At 41.8% G+C, this 19510-nt stretch overlaps 1 protein-coding gene across 4 annotated transcripts in view; it reads right to left on the bottom strand.

Annotated features, from left to right (window-relative positions):
• FSTL5 (follistatin like 5) overlaps positions 1–19510 on the bottom strand; it is a 438212-nt gene that overhangs the window by 375937 nt on the left and 42765 nt on the right. For all 4 annotated transcript variants that reach the window (XM_048509210.1, XM_048509212.1, XM_048509211.1 and 1 more), the window contains exon 2: positions 15050–15189. In XM_048509210.1, coding sequence (XP_048365167.1) covers positions 15050–15172 — 123 coding nt within the window. In that variant the 5' untranslated portion in view covers positions 15173–15189. The remainder of the gene's footprint in view (positions 1–15049; positions 15190–19510) is intronic.

Below are 19510 nucleotides of genomic sequence, written 5' to 3'. Positions count from 1 at the left end.
AAACTGGTCCACTGAATGAGAAGTGACAAATGGGATTTTCCCTCACAAGTCTCATGGGTTCCCTACTCTTAAAATATATATAATTATCAATATGGACCCATCTAGAGATTGGAACTATTAACAGACAAGATATTTTTTTTCTGCAAACCTGAGAAAAGTTTTGCAGAAAAAATATTAAATCGGGGGGGGGGGGGGGGTTGAAGAAGTACATGCCGTCTAAGATTTCAGTCACCATTGTGGGGAGTGTTGGACAAACATAACAGTACTGTAGCCTTCAAATTTTGGTTTCTGTCAATAAATGACATAGGTAAGGGAGGGAACAGGGCACTTTCCAGGGCTATTTTGGCCTTTCAGTACACCCCTTATCTATTCTTTCCTGACCTACAGGAAGGACTAATTAGGGCCAGGGCCAGCAGCAACCACCAAGTAAACTGCTACCATACAATTTTCCTGATGTTTCACCTGCATCTGTGGCTGGCATCTTCAGATTCTCTGAAGATGCCAGCCATAGATGCAGGCGAAACGTCAGGAGAAAATGCTACTGAAACAGCCATATAGCCTGGAAGCCACACAACACCCCAGTAATTCTGGCCGTGAAAGCCTTCGACAATGCTACCATACAATGTGTGCAATTCACCCATATGTGCACAGTGGCTACAACTTGATGTCACTCTTACAGTGCCTGTTTCCACACTTCACAGACTTGGCTAAGCCAAGCCGCATAACTCACCTGAGCATTTTGCTACTTAGAATTGCCAGCTGTAGCTGGTATCCTGATAGGGCAATTTTGGGTTCAGGGTCAAGTTCCCACATGTGACATCACTTCCATTGCAAAATGGGAAATGACATCATTGCATGGGGGAGACACTTGGATTTACCCCAAAGTCTGAGCTTTGTGTGAATTCTAAAGTGTCATGCCAATACATCATGTCATTTCTGGTTTCATGCTGGAAGTGACATTGTGTTGGAATAATGCCAAATATCCCCCCACCACCATGTCTGCTCCACTGGCTTGTTGAAGGATTGAAACAATAACTATGTAAGGAACTTCTATGTATGCACATGTTGTATAGGTTCAATAATATTGTGCCTATATCTTTGATGCATGTCTCCATGTTGAAATATTGTATGAACAGTGAAATCTTTCTATTGATGCAGTTTCCATTTTTTGTGTGGGTGGATGGGTGTCAGTTGGATTTAGTCAATATTTCTCCACTTTCATTGTGTCTCCCTTTGTACCTGAGTACTTCTTTTGTTGGCACAATACAACCAGTCAGAACCTAAGGCATTTCTGTGAGCATTTGTGAATCGTTGCCAAAATCAGCACAGTTTCTGGCAGTATTCTTTTTGCAGTTCTCATCTCCTTACTTCCATCTTGAAGAAATGTGCAAAAAAGTGTTTTTTTAATGTACCAAAGTTTTAAATAGGAAAACTGCATGGTAACATGTCTAGAGTATAGCACACAATATTTTAGCGGGGGGAGGTGTGTGTGTGATTTTTTTATTTTTTATAAAACTACAAAACTACCAGATGGTGAACTAGCCACTCTACAAAGTCAATAAAAAGAAAAGAATAAAAATTAGAAAAATAAGAAAATAGAGATTGTCATCCTCAGTTCCCCCTACATTCAACACCAGTACATACAATGACCACAGAAAAAAGATTAAAAACCATACACAGATTTTTAGAGAAATATTAACTACATGACTCCAACAACACCTTCATCAAATACCCTACATTCTATATGAAATAATCACAATCTCTTATACCAGCTTTAGATTTCCTTAGAACAAGAAAAAATATCTGTAACTTTCATTTTATGACCTGATTACTGATATTTACATATATGATCTATTTCAAAATATTACTTCTTTATCCAGAGTTCTGCTATTATTAATCCATGTGTGTGTGTGTGTGTGAGTGTGTGTGTGTGTGTGTGTGTGTGTGTGTGTAACATATATGTATTTTTTGCTCTCCCAGACCTTTTAGTCTCTGATAATTTAAAGTATATTTTATGTGATTTCAGTAACTCCCCCTTGCCTTATTTATTCCAAACCTCTTTCAGGATATACTATACTTTAAAGGTCTTTTAAAGAAGAAGAAGAGGAGGAGGAGTTTGGATTTATATCCCCCCTTTCTCTCCTGTAGGAGTCTCAAAGGGGCTTACAATCTCCTTGCCCTTCCCCCCTCACAACAAACACCCTGTGAGGTAGGTGGGGCTGAGAGAGCTCCGAGAAGCTGTGACTAGCCCAAGGTCACCCAGCTGGCGTGTGTGGGAGTGCACAGGCTAATCTGAATTCCCCAGATAAGCCTCCACAGCTCAGGCGGCAGAGCGGGGAATCAAACCCGGTTCCTCCAGATTAGATACATGAGCTCTTAACCTCCTATGCCACTGCTGGCTTATTAGTTCTTGTTTCTTGTATGTGAAGGATTGTCTTCTGAGTTCCATTAAACGTAAAAACTAGTTCTTCTGGTAACCACCATCTAAAAAGAATGTTTTCCTTCTTCAGCGCCTTGGTAAAGAACCTTCATTCTTTCCTCTTCACCAATATCGCCCGTGGCAGGTCATCCATGATTATTAAGACCTATCCCAAATACTGAATTCTCTTTTTAAAATGCATGCAAAGTATGTCTTCTTTCATTGACCTTAATGTCAGATACATCACGCAGCCTTGGGACACCTTTTTCTTTTGCGCAGCAAGTGATCTCACATGGTATATTTTACCCACACTTGTTTGTATTTCTGGAACCAGGATAGACATATATTTTGCTCACTCTGGTAGAGAATTCTCATTCAAAACTCCATCTGATTCTGGTAAAGTGAGAATTCTCAATGCAAATTTCTTTCGTCTTAACTCCAGGCCAATTAATTCTTTAGCCTTGCATTGTATTTCTTTTTGATTAACTTTCATTTTGGTTTCCATTGTTTTAGAGTTATCTGAGACTTGTTGCAAATCTTTAGGCAGCCCTTTGGTCTCTTTTTTTTTTCAATTCTGCTAAATTGTGCATGTATATATCAACTTTATCAATCTTATTTTTTTTTCATTTCTAATATATCTTTCTGTACAGATGCAAGCATAGATTCAATTCCCTGCATTTGATCTGGTGAAACTGGGATAACTGGGTCTGAAATAGCTCTCATTTTACATTTTGAACCAGCCATTATTTCCTTATCCTCCCTTTCTCTTGATTTTTAGTTATATTAAAATCAAGTCTTTTTACTGTGGTTGGTTCATGAGTCTGGATTAATTATAACTCCTTTTTCAAACAAGTTTCTTAAGTTTTCATTTGTTTAAATTGGGGAGGAGCAATTCAGCATTAATAGATCTCTAAACAACGTCTCTCATTCCAACATAGCAAATTTATAAGTTCATAATACAGGCACATAACTCAATTGTATTTACCTGTTTGTAAGAAATACATTCTTGCTGGATGAAGTAAATGATGATAGATGAGACTCCCTTTTTTCATTTCTTATTTTGTTCAGAAAAAAATCAGCTTTACTTACAGCTTTAAGCAATTGTCCCATTGCCTAGAGGATGTAAAGTAGGCTTCAGTGGGTGAAAGAGCCGAGGCATCTGGTTTTCTTCCAGTACCCCTCAACCCTCCACTCCCATCTCTGCAGAGCACAGTGCCTTTTTCTTTAATAGCACCTTTTAATCCAAGGAGCTACAGTCTCTCAGAAACATCACCCGAGTGAAAAGGAGACAACAGGGTCATCTCTCCCACAAGTGAATAGCAACCATCATGGTGCCAGAAGCCAAAAGTTGTGAGTATAGCACACAACATTATCACGAAGTTCACTTTTAATGACTTTTTAGTACAAAGGATATAGACAATTAGTCAATAAAGTTAACAATATTGCAATATACAAGATAATGAAGGATGCTATATTCTACAGAAATCATTTTAACTGGTTTATAACATGCCATCATGGTTTATACATTACCTGTATAAAAATTAAATAGATTTTAGAAGCAGTAACTTTGATTCATTAGGTGAACAACAGCTATTCAGACAGTTAAACAGAACTGAAGCTATTATTGTTTTATTACTTTTGCACTCCTAAATTGGGAAAACTGAAACAGTGACTAAATCATCCTTTGAAACCTCTTTGGGGTTTTCTGTCTCTGCAAAGGCATCTTAAAAATACACCAGACACCTAGGCCCATTATGCATGTAACACTTACATTGGGACTCTTCTCTGCACAGTGGGCTTGTAGGGGCTCTCTTTGTGTTTCTCTGCTTACACATGAGGAAGCACTCACTCCTGCCATGGATCTTTTCTTCAGAGAACTCTCCCAGGCCTGGTTCTTTAATCTCAGGGAACTATAAGCCTGTGATAGCTCTAGATGAGGAATCCACAATTCCCATCAGCCTCTGTCAGCATGGCCAATTGGCCAATTGGCCATGCTGGTAGGGGCTGATGGGAATTGTAGTTCCTGAACATCTGGAGAGCCGCAGGTTCCCTACCCCTGCCTTAACTCCACCAATCAAGTAATCCTTAAAGGCACAGATCTCATTACACCTAGGTAGTCAAGACTGCTGGCTTAGTCCTTTAAACTGCATTTATATCAATATTATGATTCCAAAAATACACCCCCCTTAAAAGAGGCAAAGCAATTCCCTGAACCACTAAAGAAGGGTACCATCCTAGAGCTGATATTCTCTCCCCCTCCCCTTCTCTCCTCCCCACACATATACACATATACCCACACACACACACACACATACTTCCTGCTGCTGCTAGAGGACAGAGGGGCTTGTTATTTCCATGTACTCTCTGTTATTAGTATATTGATATCTCAATATATCAATATAAGAATTAGAGGTCAGTGTGTTTTGACTAAGCTCATGTAAATGAACTTCTTTTCTGTGACTTGAAGCAGGTGGCAACATGGAAGGGGGGAGGGAATGGGAAGGCTGGCTCTGGGCAGAGAGATGCTGGGGGCAAAGTTGTGCTCACTGGCAAATCTGTCCTTCTCTGGCAGCAAAGAAAATTAAAAACAAGCTAGAAGTGTTCTTGCTTGCCACAGAAAAAATGGAAAGTGAAAGTGGGGCTTGAGGAAAAACATTGGCATAAGAAACAAAATGCTGTGACAGACATTTGCCCACATCTCACAATGAATACCTTGTGCATAATTGGTCCTAGCTTGTGATGTAATAAATAGGTGGAACTATAGTGTTGGGTTCAAAGATAGAGTTTGTCTTGAGGGTTTCCTCCCTTTCCCCCTTGTCCACATAAGTCTCACCCCACCAAGCCACAAGGAGAGGTGAAATCCCAGATTAAAAATAACAATCATATTTACACCTCATGCCAATATCTCTTCCATTTTAAATTCATGACAATCCTGTGAGGAAATTTAGCCTGCGACAAAGTGATTGGTCCAAGGTCACCCAGTAAGTTTCATACAGAAGAGTGGAGATTTGAACTCGAGTCACCCAGATTAAAGTCCAGTGCTTTCATCACTTCCATGCTCTGTGCCAATGCTATGCTACACAATGGTGAATACTGAGTAGGAGGTTTGGTGGCTCTCAGCTTTGGTTAAGAAATCAGAAGCATTACAATTGGCCACAAGTCTTAGTGTTTTATTTAAATCCACACTCTGTTGTATAAGAAGTAAACTGGGCAGTGAAGCTAAATCATGGCATAATTTATTCCCCCTTTAAAGTTGTCTTTTCTTAATTTTCCTATGATCGCTTAGTTTATTTAGCTATTAAACCAGTGGCCCAGCAGCAAGAGAGATCCTCATGAGGCCATTTTTTATCTTTGAAACACTTGTCTCTAAATGAAAATAAGCTTATGAAAACAATCTGGCTTTTCCCTCTTGAAGGGATGTAGGCAAAGCATCTAGTTTGAAGATGGGGATTTTATCTCTTGAGGCTTCATTCAGATGTTAAAAGGGAAACCCGTCTTTCTGTACAGAGTTGTTTGTTTCTCTGGTAGAGAGAAAAGATTTTTATTGATTTTTTTCAAAAAGATTTTTTAAAGGAATGCATATATTTAAGGTAAAGTTAAAACTGAAGTACCACACAAAGCTTAGTTCTTTTTCTTCACAAGAGAGCAAAATCTTTCACATATCCTAACTAAATACTGTTCTCTCTTTGGTGTTTTATTTTGCCTCAGGACAACGGCATAGAGTATGTTGTTGTGTCATATTCCAAAGCAGTGTATGTTCTCCCTCATCTGCAATACAGCACTCTCCTAACTGCGGGAAAAAATTCCAAATATGTTGGACAACTCATTTTTAACTTTTACAGAAGGATGACAGTTTGTCAGAATAAGAAATCTACCACAGAATTACTGTTTGCATGCTGAAGTTGACTAGATTTGTATTTCTGATTTTTAAACAAAATATTTATACACTTCATTTTAAATTTGTCAGTCAATTAACTTATTTGTTCTGGATCAGGGCACAGCAGAGGTGTACCAGGGGTAAATGACGCACGGAGACAAATTGTCTCCAGGATGCCCCCCCAGGCTCTGCTCCGCTCCCCACCACACAGGCTCCGCCCCCACTGCCCTCGACCCCGCCCATGTCACCATGGACATGGGCATGGTCTAGGGTGCCTACCTACCCCCTTCAGGATTCTCTGGCCAGTTGGCTCCCAGCTGGCAGTTTCAGTTGTTTTCTGACCATTCTCCTCCGGGCAGGCCAGAAGAGACTGCAGTCCCGGCCCTCCCAGTGTGCCATTAAAAGAAGGTCTCCGAGGTGTTGATTCCGGGTCAAGGCCCTTCCTGGCCTGCCCAGAGGGGAGAGCTCAGAAGAGAAGCTGCAGGCTGGCCGGGCTGGGGAGCCCAGCCAGCAGGGGGGGGGAAGGGAAGGGATGGGGGAGTCCAGGATGGGTTTGAGGGCACTTGGGGGCAACAGGAAGTCCTGCTGTCTCTAATTAGTGCTTTTAAAAGTGCAGCTCGGGCTCGATGTGCATGTGAAAACGACTAAGACAGCAGGGACTTCTCTCGGGTCACGCAAGGCGATTTTGCATCCCCCCACGCGGACTCAGGAAGAGAGATTCTGGGGACAAGGGGTACCCTTGTCCCTAGGCAGATACGCCACTGGGGCACAGTCCCAAGTAAAAGTAAAACAGTGTTCACTAGTTTTGTGCAATTGAGGCACCCAAGGGAAAAAAGGGAAGAGAAGACTGAAGGAGATCATTTATCCTTCTCTTAGCAGATTAGCCAACCCTATTGCATAGTCAGGGCTATCTACCAGGAGCATAAGGCACCAATACTACACTGGCTACCAATCTGCTCCTGAGTCCAATTCAAAGTGTTGGTTTTATCTTGTAAAGCTCTACATGGCCAGGGGGCAAAGAATATGAAGGTCACTCTTCTCCCATATGTTCCTGCCCAGGAATTAAGACTGCAGAGAGAGGCCCTCCTGACTGTCCCACCAATCAAAGAAGGCCATCTGGTAGGCACATGCACAGTGGCATAGTGCCAAGGAGGCGGGTGGTGTGTGACGCACTGGGCGTGTGATGGTGGGGGAGCATGGCATGGGTATGGCAGAGGCATGGCTGAGGCATTCCGGGGGCATTCTGGGGCATGGCAGGGGCATTCCGGGGCGAGGCGGGGCACAGGGTGCATGCGTGCCCTGGCCGCAGTTACCCCTTGTTACAGCTCTGCATATGAGAGATGTAGTTTTCAGTATTAGCCCAATAATTATGGAGCAAGCTGCCTAGGGAGGTGCACCTGGCCTAGTGGGTAAGAGTGGCGTAGTGGTTAAGAGCAGGTGTATTCTAATCTGGAGGAACAGGGTTTGATTCCCAGCTCTGCTGCCTAAGCTGTGGAGGCTTATCTGGGGAATTCAGATTAGCCTGTACACTCCAACACATGCCATCTGGGTGACCTTGGGCTAGTCCAGTTCTTCTGAGCTCTCTCAGCCTCACCTACCTCACAGGGTGTTTGTTGTGAGGGGAGAAGGGCAAGGAGATTGTAAGCCCCTTTAAGTCTCCTGCAGGAGAGAAAGGGGATATGAATTCAAACTCCTCCTCCTCCTCCTCTTCTTCTCACCATTCATCTTCAAGAGGTAGTTGAATACAATTTTATTTAGGACTGCACTTGACTGCTTCAGTTCTTATTTATCAGCAGTCAGATTCAGTTTTGAATGTGAGCAATACAAACTGAGGAGGGTCTTATTCTAAGTTAAAGCAGTACAGTCTGGAACAGCATCTCTACTCATCTAAGTATCTAATTTCCACATGTGCCCCCTACCTGCAGAAGCCACAGATAGGGGACACAATTCCTTCCACCAGATATTCCTGAAGAATTTGGGGACCCCCTGGATCTGCAGAAAATCCAAAAAAATACAACACTTGATGGTTGGGACAAGACAGATCTCTCTAGGACCAGGGACCTCCAGCATCTGTCCATTTGCTGAATGCAGCTATCTCCAAGAGACATATCAGGAGAGGAGATCTTTTAGGTATGCAAGCTAAATATCATTTAGCACTTTGTATGTCTGTACTGAAACACTGAACTTGATCTGGGATTCCACCTGGAATCAGTGCAGCTGGCAGAACACCAGTTGAATATGGGTCTGGAACAATGTCCATGTAAGGATCTTCACTGCCACATTCTGGACCAGCTGGTGTTTCCATAACAAGCCCAAGTGCAATCCTGCAAAAAGTGAGTTGCAATAGTCCAGTCTAGAGGTGACCTTTGCATGGATCACTGTGGCCAGGTCAGTCTGGGACAGATAGGAGGCCAACTGCTTTGCTTGATGCAGAGGAAAAAAATCAAGTGAATTATGTATGCCACCTGAGTCACCATTATTAAAGATTAAAGAGCACACCTAAGCTCTTGATAGTGGGTGCAGCAGTCAACTGCATGCCATCAAGAGCTGGCAGTTGAATGCCCCATGCAGTTTCTACCAGTGGTGTACTGTTAATGGGGATATTTGATCACATGGGGAGGGCACTGGCTGGTGGCTCTCTCTGTGCTACTCAGGTGGGCCCCATGGCTGCAGGCCAGCTCCTGCACTCTCCATCCTCCCCGCTGACAGGCCAGCTCCTGCACTCCCTGACCTCCCAGCTCTCGGGCAGGAGCTGGCCTGCCACAGTGGCACCTGCCCGAGCTGCCTGCTGCTGAGCCCTGTCCCCCAGCCTCCCTGCAGTGAAACTGGGGAGGGCAGGGCCCAGTGGCAGGCAGCTCAGGTGGGAGGCTCAGGCAGGCGTCGTGATGGTAGGCTGGCCCCTGGAGGGCAGGAGCCAGCCTGTCACTGTGGGTCCCCCCCACCACTGTGGCGCCCTACTTCCCCCAGTTTTCCTGCAGGTTTGCAAAGGTAAGTGGGGCACAGGGGTAGCCAGAGCAGGTGTTGCCCCTGGGCGCCATTTTCCCCATTATACCTCTGGTCCCCACTCCCAGCCCAGCCACCTGATTTCTGTCTTAGTTGGATTCAGCTTCAACCAACTCTTTTATCTCTTCCACCACAGTTCCTAAACAGCTGGCCCTGTGGAGGCGGTATCTGGCTAACTCTCCATCATCAGATATATCTGAATGTCATCTGCATATTGAGAAGAACCAGTCCAAACCTCAGATGAACCAGGCAAGAGGGTGTGTATAGATGTTAAATAAGATCGGTGATAAAATTGCCCCTTGAGGGATTCCATACACCAACAACTGGTAGGTAGATGTTCTTTTACTGATTGCTATATGTTTTGCAAGTACTTGTAGGGTACTTGTGGTAGACTATTCTATATTACAGCTTCACATTGCCAGTCCAGTCAGTTTTGGAAAGAAAAGTTTTCTCTCAGAGGACAGCAACCAAGATTACAATTAATTCTAACATATGTATTCTTCTACAACTAGGGACTTTCATATTTTATGGCCTGTGGCACAAAGTAACTCAATATTCTTATCTGAGGCAATTCTGACCTCATTCCCTTAAATCTAGAAATGTCACAGTACATGCCTGTTTCTGTGAAGGAAAGCACACAATGAATGCAAATCTTAAGTGGCATCAACAGAAAATTCAGAAGGATGTCAAAAGTACTTTTTAGCTATTTCTTATGGGAGTAGTAGCCTTAATAAATGATCTGCAACCAGTCAGCAGCTATTCAAAAAGTCTCCCAAGTGGTTATGTCCTTACAAATACCTTCAGTGTTTCAACTACTGGAGAATCAAGAGCAGCATGCAAAAATCTAACAGGAACAGATCGCAGCTTTATGTCTTTCCTTGTTGCTACATGCATTTATTCAGTGCTGTTTGAAGTGAAACATGAACATTCCCAGATTCTGTGGCCAGTTATCTTTTTTCTAATGCTGTACCAATGAATTTCTGTCCTAGACTGTATGAATATTAGTACAACAACAACAAAAATGGTTGCCACTCCCTGCACCTCTTCCAGTGCTACAACAGCCTTTTTGAGATATGATCAGAAAAGACACAGTATTCCAAATAAAGCTGCACCATAGATCTAGTCATGGCCATTAACTATACTTGAAATTTTGTTTTCATTCTCTTTAGTGATAATCCACAGCACAGAATTTGTCTTTTTTATTACTGGTGCACAATGAACTCACATTTTCCACACACTTTTCAACCCAACCCTGAGATCTGTTTCCTGGGTAGTCAACACCAGGTCAGATCTCAGTAGTATATCTATCACGATTATATTTTATATCAGATCATAAACCCCAATGAATCTAAAGTCCCAGATATTTAACTGGATAATTTTTCCAGGGAATGGCACATTTTTTTGCCAATTCTCCCTTACTAGGTGCAGACGTATTCAGTTTTTGAAAATTTACCTTATTACCCAGGGACTATATGATAAAGGCTATCATATTAAATTTATATGGAATCCTTAACAGATTCCACTGGTGTAGCTGATGTGATAGCTGTATCATCTGCATGTAAACAGACTTTAGACTGCTGATTCTGTAACTTAACACCATTTGTCAGTCCTATTTACAGCTACAGGCCATTCAGAAGCAGAAAAAACCTGATTACAGAGTTAATAACGTATATGAAATCTCAGCATACATCGTTCATCCTAGTACATCTTACTGTTTAAGTGTTAGAGTAGAGCAGGATGTTAACTCTGCCTGCAGAGAACAAAAACTTGGCTACAGAAACTGTGGATTTTTTTTTACTAATCCAAATAACAATTGCCAGTAGTTTAATAGCAAGAGCAAATAATAGAACAGAAAGGGAGCACACGGATGTATACCATGGGACAGATAGAATGAATTTGAAATAAGACTGTTTCAGAAGTGCTACTTGATATTTTAACAAAGATTCATATATTACTGATACTGTTTAAATTTCCTACTGAGATTAAAACAATCCAGAACTTCGCATAGAAACTTATGCTGGACTCTATCAAAAGCCTTTTCGGCTTTGAGAAAAAGCAATATCTCCCTGGTCAGGCAGCCTGGGCTATCCAGGCCCTGCGGGCTTAACAGCAGCTAGGCCTTTTCACCCTGTAAAGATGGAGGGGAGGAGGAAGAAACAACAATGGAAAAGCCGGGCGGTCTGCCCAGCATCAGCCCTTGAACTTGCCTGCCCACTTGCTGTAATGGAGAGGGGCCTACCCTCTCAGGCCCCTCCCCCTTTCTGGGCTGTGCCCCAATCAGATCACAGCTATTACGCAGAGCAGGCCTCCAGCCTGTGTGGCACTCCCCCTCCAATGGCCCCACATGCTATACAACAAAGGCCCTGTGGGCCGCCCCACACTCTTTTACAGCGGCTGTGGCTAAAAGCTCCTTTTTATGGGCTTTGATCATGCAGCTTAATTCCCCTTGGAAGAGTCAGCGAAGGCCAGTGCATCCGCCCACTGGGTTATAGGCTTGAAAGAGGCTGGGACCAGCCGGGTGCTGCCTTATATAGGTGCACCTCAGCTCTCTCGTCACATGACATGACTCCATCACATGGATCTGGCCCGGGCATGCTCATTCACATGGACAGCATTGCCAGCCTATTAAGCTTTCCTGAGGAGAATGTCATAATATTGCTTAATATGAGATAGACATCTTTCAGCTTTTTAACTGGGTGCAATGTTACTCTCGCTGCCATTAATAAATACAAGCATAATCCTTCAAGGGTTTTTTTTTGGGGGGGGGGAGGGAATTTGTCAGAAAGGATACTTAATAATATTGTGTCTGCAGTGAATGGAAAAATTGAACTTCAATATTTTTGGCATTTACATCTAGTCAGTACTTTTTTACTTTTTTACAAGTCCGCTACATGAAGAAATGACCCATCTTCCTGACATTTCCAACAGAGACCACTGAATTTTTTTATCATCTTCACGGTAGGGCTCGGACTGTTTTAACTAATACCATATATAAATGTTTAATTTAAAAGGAATAAGCCAGGTATACCTGAAGTTTCTTTTTAAAATTCCTTTTAACATGTAATAAAAACTATGCGTCATATTTTCAGGTTTTATGATTCTATCTAAAATGAAAATCACATTCCAGCCTTCTCATCTGTATGCTCTGGTTGTTCAGAAACATAACATAGATCAGAATTCAGCCTACTGAGTCAGAATATGCTGATTTTTAAAAATCATTACTATGAATGGTACAGTGGATAGGGGAAAATATTCAGTCAATTGTGTGCTATACTACATTTTTAAGAGTCTGTGGCCTGACCTCTCAGGGGCAACTTTATAAACTGTTAAAAAAAAGAGTTCTCATTTGTTCACTGTAGGTTTTCATGGCAAACACCATAATATGTAGAGGTAAGATGCATGCCTGAAAAGAAAGTGCATGACAAATGAAAGTTACAAGTAATTGGAGCCCCTGGGCATTTCCACTGTTTTGAGATATATAGCTCTACCTTCCACTTATTACTTTGATTCAGATACATTTAGTGTCCAAACAAACATTTCTTGTACTATTTTGAGTGTGAGTAAGCCCTTATGAGTCATGTATCCTAAAATAATCAAGGCATTCCTGGTGTTAGGCAGCCTTCTAGCCAATGGCATGCCATCAATTCAAGATGATATAATGCAGGTGACAGAAGGCACTCTGGGTAGAGGAACTAGAAGGAGGATTTGGTTGTACTTGGTATGAGTCATTCAGCATTCCAGTCTCTTTTAGACTTTTCAGAATCAGCATTCAATGTTTGTTTTTTTCTAGATTCACAAATATATATCACTGGTGGGGGGAAAGGCAAAGAAGCACAGAACAAAAAACAAAAAAGCGGGTACCTTTTCACACCCTTTTCTAATTTGGTATGAAAAAGTGGCCACGTTAGAAAAAAGAACACTCTATTCCACAAACTACAGTTGGATCAAAAAGGCCATGAGGACTGAAACCACAGCTCCCAAAGATATCTGGTGGGCCACTGCAAATAGCAAAGTGCTGGACTAGATGGACTCTGGTCTGATCCAGCAGGTTCTTTCTTATGTTCTTAATTTGGGCTCAGTCAGACAGCAATAAGCAACACTTTCCTTCTCAATTGAGAGAGCTGCACAGCTGTTTATAGAAATTATATCTTTGTCTTTGCTATGCCAATTTACATACTATATTGCATTGTAGCTAAACTACACCTTACTACTAACACTTGAATAAATCAGGGGACACTCCTTTCTGAATGGGTGTTGTTGTTGTTGTTTTTGTCACTTATGTATTATGTAGTATGGATGATCTTATAGCCCTCCTGCCAAGCCTAGAGAATTTCCACATTAGTCACTAGTTTGAATTTTCTTCTTGAATTTTCTTCTTTGTCCCATGAGTCCTTCATGGGACAAAAGAAACCAGACAGCACTCAAGTGTTTCATTAAAAAGCTGGGCTACAGACAGTTTTAAGTTTCACCTGTTCAGAAATGCTTTGCCCAGAAACACAGTATACTCTTACACTACATAGGTATTTTATAACTCTAATTACATTTCTTTTTTTGGTCCTTGCTTTCCTGATATATGCAACTAGCAGTAAAGCCCATTGTTTGAACAAATACAATGGGCTCTAGAAAACTGCTGGTGGGTTAATCACAACCACCAAAGGGGCGAATCCCTCCTTCCTTTCCTCCCCATTTCCACCTGACAATTTACCACAGATAACAAAAAACTAGCTTAATTATTCAAAAAAGCTTACTTACATATCCCCCCACCTGCACTCACAGATAGGCTCCTCTAACTTTGCAAATGAGTGCTCCTTTCTCATATTCCACCCACAGAGAGAAAGGGGGGGGGGGCAGATTCCCTTAACTTTGCAAACAGGCTCTCCTTTCTCAAATTCCCAACACCACACAGAGAGATGGGGTTGCCTAAGTTTGCAAACAAGCTCTCCTTTCTCAGATCCCCCCATACACACACACACACACACACACACACACACACACACACACACACACACACAGAGAGAGAGAGAGAGCGACAGAGCGACAGAGAGAGAGAGAGAGGCTCCCTTAACTTTGCAAACAGGTTCATCATGCTCAGCTGTGACTTGACAGAGTTTGTTCTGTGTTCCCAAGAAGTTTGTCAAAGTCCTCATAGGGAGAAGCATACCACCAGGGTAGGGTAGGGTGGGGTGGGGTGGGGTGGGGTGGGGTGCGGCGGGCCAGGGGCGGGGAGAAGGGATTATTACTTCCTCCTTCACTTTCGTCCCTTTTCAAGGCTCACTGCCACCAGGGATAAGCACACCATGGGGGAGAGGAGAGGATTATTGCTTCCTACAGCAAGGGCTTCTGGGAAGTAGAGTCCTTGCTGCGCTAGAAGGAGTTGGAATCTGGGCCCACTTAGATGGCCAAAGAATACATTTCCTAGCAGCCCTCTGGTTTTTTGTCTTGAATTCACTGCTCAGTTATACAATAAGATTCAATTATGGAAATGCTTTTGTCTGTAGTATATTGGAACAGCTTTGAGCGATGACATGACTTCTTTAGTCTTGGTCTTTAACCTGTAATATTGCATATCTATTATTTCTAAGATTTCCATTTTACATGCCACAATATCAACGCATCAAGTCACTATTTCAAATTATATAGACAATGGAAAACTGTGTGGGTTCAAACACTACCTTGATCAAAGCAATACTTAAAATTCTAGGGAGTCAAACATATTATAAAAGCCAACAGAGCAGCAAAATAATCACTACCTTGTGACGTAATCGTATAAGGGGCTGGTAGGGTTTGAAGTTGAATCCTTCGTTCACTGGCCATCCTTGTGCTCCCAGTATAATGCATCCCACAAAAGAAACAACTGACCACCATGTAAACATCCTTTCAAGATTTGCGCCTAAAAAAGAAAACCATATAAAGTCTCAGCAACAGCATAAAATACAGTATTGATTTGTAAGTAGAAGAATACTTGGATTTGATTTCTATACTTAAACAACCATTGGCAAATTGACACAATCATATCCTGCCATCACTGAAAATATTGATTCCATTCCATTAATTGAGGAATGTTTCATTGGAAGAAGACCCCTTCTAGTGGAGGAAGAATTCAGCAGTTTTTCTACTTCTTTCATAAAGTGCAAATGTGCTTACAGGGAAACAATAGTGTGGGAAAGGGGGGGAGGGATTTCCACTTGCTAGGACAAGCTGGCCAATGCCCCCCCCCCCAGTAAGAACATAATGTTCACTACTTTATTCTTAATTCACTAGTATAACATAATGAGGGATAGCAGTAAAGGCTGTGAGTTAAGAGAATGCACAAGAATCCCCTTAATTTTGGTTCTGGTTCATTTGGTTCATAAATTCTAATTATTTTATCTTTATTTGCCTCAATATACTTTATTTGCCTCTTTATCACATTTGTTTGTTTTTAGTGACCTTAACAAGAAACTGTTGCAATTTTTCCCCTCACCCCTACTCAGTTGGCTAAAATTCTCAAAGACTGACAATTCCACAGCATTGACTTCACAAAGTTCAACCAAGAGGAAACATCCCTATTGTACACGTAATTTTAATTCCCACAAACAGGTGACATGAGGAGCTTTGGCTATGCTAGAAATTAGGTGGTATGTAATAATATATAAATACTATAGGGGAATCATACCTCATCATACCCACTGACATGCATAAGAAAATGGAGGTAAGCCCATCCACTAACATGCACAAAAACAAAACAGGATATTGACAAGTGTGATGTCGCAGCCAAGAAAGCCAATGAAATTCTGGGCTGCATCAATAGGAGTATAGTATCTAGACTGAGGGACGTAATAGTGCCACTCTATTCTGCATTGGCCAGACCTCACCTGGAGTACTGTGACCCGTTCTGGGCACCACAATTCAAGAAGAATATTGACAAGCTGGAACAGGTCCAAAGGAGGGTGACCAAAATGTTAAAAAGTCTGGATTCCATGTCCTATGAGGAGTGGCTTAGGGAGCTAGATAAGTTTAGTCTGAAGAAAAGGAGGTTAAGGGGTGACATGATAGCCATGTTTAAATATTTGAAAGGATGTCATGTTGAAGTGGGAGCAAGCTTGTTTTCCGGTGCTCCAGAGACTTGGACAAGGAGTAATGGATTAAAGTACAGGAAAAGAGGTTCCACTTAAACATTAGAAAGAACTTCCTGACGATAAGGGATGTTTGACAGTGGAATATGCTGCCTTGGAGTGTGATAGAGTCTCCTTCTTTTGAGGTTTTAAAACAGAGGTTGGATAACCAACTGTCAGGGGTGCTTTGATTGTGCTTTGCATGGCAAGGGGTTGGACTTGATGGCCCTCGTGGTCCTTCCAACTCAACAAATGTTGCTCTTGCTCAAGTTGCATCCCACTGTCCTCTGGCTTCTAAAACATTTCAATCCTATCCTTTCTTCAATTCTAAAATAAGATGGATGATGAGAAGACTTCTAAAAATCCAGAGAGTCAAGAAGTGGTTGATACTGCTCCATGTATGAAGTAGCAAACATTATGTTGCCATATTTTGGCATACCAGCAGGTAGTGCTGCCCAGCAGGAAGGCCTCACATGTGCACAGTGCACCAATGCACATAACAAGCCGCATAATTGATTCATGTGGTGTGATATTTTAAAGTAAGTAAAGCCTTTATTGACATATACAAGATGACACAATAATAATTATAAAATACAAAATGAGCTAAAACACATTACTTCAGCTTAAAAAGCTCTATTGGCACAGAAAATATCAATGACAATTGTATAATATTGCTAGCAATATTAATATAATATTGCTAACCATTTAAAAGTTAGTATCCATCTAGGCCAGGGGTAGGGAACCTTTAACACTCAAAGAGCCATTTGGACCCGTTTTCCACAGGAAAAGAAAACACTTGGAGCCGCAAATAATTTTTGACATTTAAAATAAAGATAACACTATATATATTGGGGGGTTTTCTACCTTTTACTCCGCTCATTCTGAGAAGCGCATGGATGTGTCCACCCTGCTGCCTGCAGGGCGGGCAGGGATGGGACCGGCGGCTCTGCTCGTGGAGCCGCAGTGCAAGGGCAGAAGAGCCGCATGCGGCTCTCGAGCTGCAGGTTCCCTACCCCTGATCTAGGCTTATATCTATGTGGTGTGATATAATGGAGAAAAATGTTGAATTTAGATGTGATGAGACATGGGTTCTAATTCCTATTTCACCACAAACTTTCTGAGTAGCCTTAGGCAAGCCCCAGCTCCTCGTCTGTACAATAGGAATATTAATTAATTACCTCCTTCACTGGATTGTTCTGAAGACGGATGATATCATTACTGTGACAGTTCTGCATATAAAAACATTCAATAGAAATGAACAGAAAAGCAGAACATATTTGCCTAGCACATAATGCTAATGTAGTTTGCTAGGTGTAAACCCTTTCATGCATAACTGCAGGATCAAGGTGTGAAATAGATTTTGAAGGCTACTAGATAGCTTGTTTTCTTGAATGTCAAAAATAAAATTTCATTTCAGCTAATGCCATTTAGCTAGTGTGTTTCATCTTGAGAAATAATTGAAAAAGTAAGGCAGGAAAGATGTTTTTTAAACTTAAAGTTCACTTACAACTGCTTCTTCATATGGTATTTATATAAAGAACATAGTAAACATCATCTGATATCATCTGAGAATAACTTCTCTGGCAAAAGTTTTATGGTAACTTGTTTTTCACTAAAATGCACATTAATGTGCTTATATAATAATGCAATTGGACAGCTTTGAATAAATAAATAATCTAAAAATACAATTCTGGGAAATCATACAAGTAACAAAAAAACCTCCTATCTACTGAAGACTATTTCCTCTACATTTTGATGTTACTGAAACCATTTATATTGTCACACAGTCTCTTTCCAAAAGCAAACAGTAATTAGGCTTTTTTCTCAGATTATGTAGTAATGAGAAGAACTATATTTTCCTAATCCAGAGCAACAATTAAATATTTTCCTATCTTAAACAGGCTGAAAGTTGCTTTCCTTTACCATTTTTCAGACTATATATCACTACAGCATTGACAAAGGCCTTCTATTTGATTATAACCAGTTTAAAAATAATGAGTTTCTGACTTACCAGAGGCCCTTGCAAGTCAGGAAAGATGTATTTTGTAAATTTGACCATGGTTGTGATAGGTGATTTGATCCACATCCAATGCTTTCTAGCCCATGCTATCAGGACTCAGCATAGCCCTTTTGTGGAGACCCATCCTTCTCCACAGCAGGAAGAGAAAAGGAGGTTCATTCCCCAACTCTGCCCCCTCATAATCAGCAACTAATTCTGGCTATCCAGCAGAATGTGGGTTTAGCCAGGCTCCCACACCTGTCTGCATTGAGACCTTGCATCCATTTGTTGGCCAGATACCCAAATATTGCAGTGGCTGCCTACCTTATGGAGGGTTTCCTGGAAATCCTGGCAAAGATCCATAATGCAGGAAGTATTGGACTTCTTTTACAGCATCTATATTGTGGGCCTACATGAATACAGCCTCTGAGTTCCTAGCCTTTGTAGCCAGAATCATGCATACAGGTCATTGGCAGGTGGTGATTCTCTATGGTTCACATGTACATCCATCCAAATCTGATCTCTAACCTGTTGTCTATCTAGTCATAGTGTCCCATCTGAAGTCCTTCCAGATCTGCAGCCATAGCATTGTGCAGTGGCCTGGAGTTATGCCATGTCAACTAACTGAGCAACACATGTTGGCCTGGAGGGCTTCCTGAACATCTCTTGAATTGGGCACTGCAGTAGAAACTGGAGTGAGTTGGTACTGGTGAGCTGAAACCTGCATCATGTCAAGCTGGTACTGGTTATCCTGCATCCTTGAGTTTAGAGAGAATGACTTCCTGGAAGAGCTGGGACCTGAACCTTACAATACAGGCAGATCTACATTCTCTACACCCAGATTCCCACTATATTGATCTTTTGGTCCAAACTGTTGAAGAGGCACACCTGGCATGGTGTCTACAATTCTGAGAAGGTTGATGTGGTCAGGAAGAAGATAATTAATATTGTGATTGAATCAGAAAGCCAGATGATCCATTAACTGGACATCTCACTGAAGCAGGATGGTGTGCACTAATCAGTAAGGGGGGCATGATGTGTGGCTCCATGGTTTCTAGGAGTGGCAGCATATGTAGCAGGTTTGGCTGGAATTGGGTGCCTCAAAGCACCTGCTTCTA

Source organism: Sphaerodactylus townsendi, linkage group LG10, assembly GCF_021028975.2.
Source record: "Sphaerodactylus townsendi isolate TG3544 linkage group LG10, MPM_Stown_v2.3, whole genome shotgun sequence".
Lineage (NCBI taxonomy): Eukaryota > Metazoa > Chordata > Lepidosauria > Squamata > Sphaerodactylidae > Sphaerodactylus > Sphaerodactylus townsendi.
This window is presented reverse-complemented; position numbering and strand designations above follow the sequence as displayed.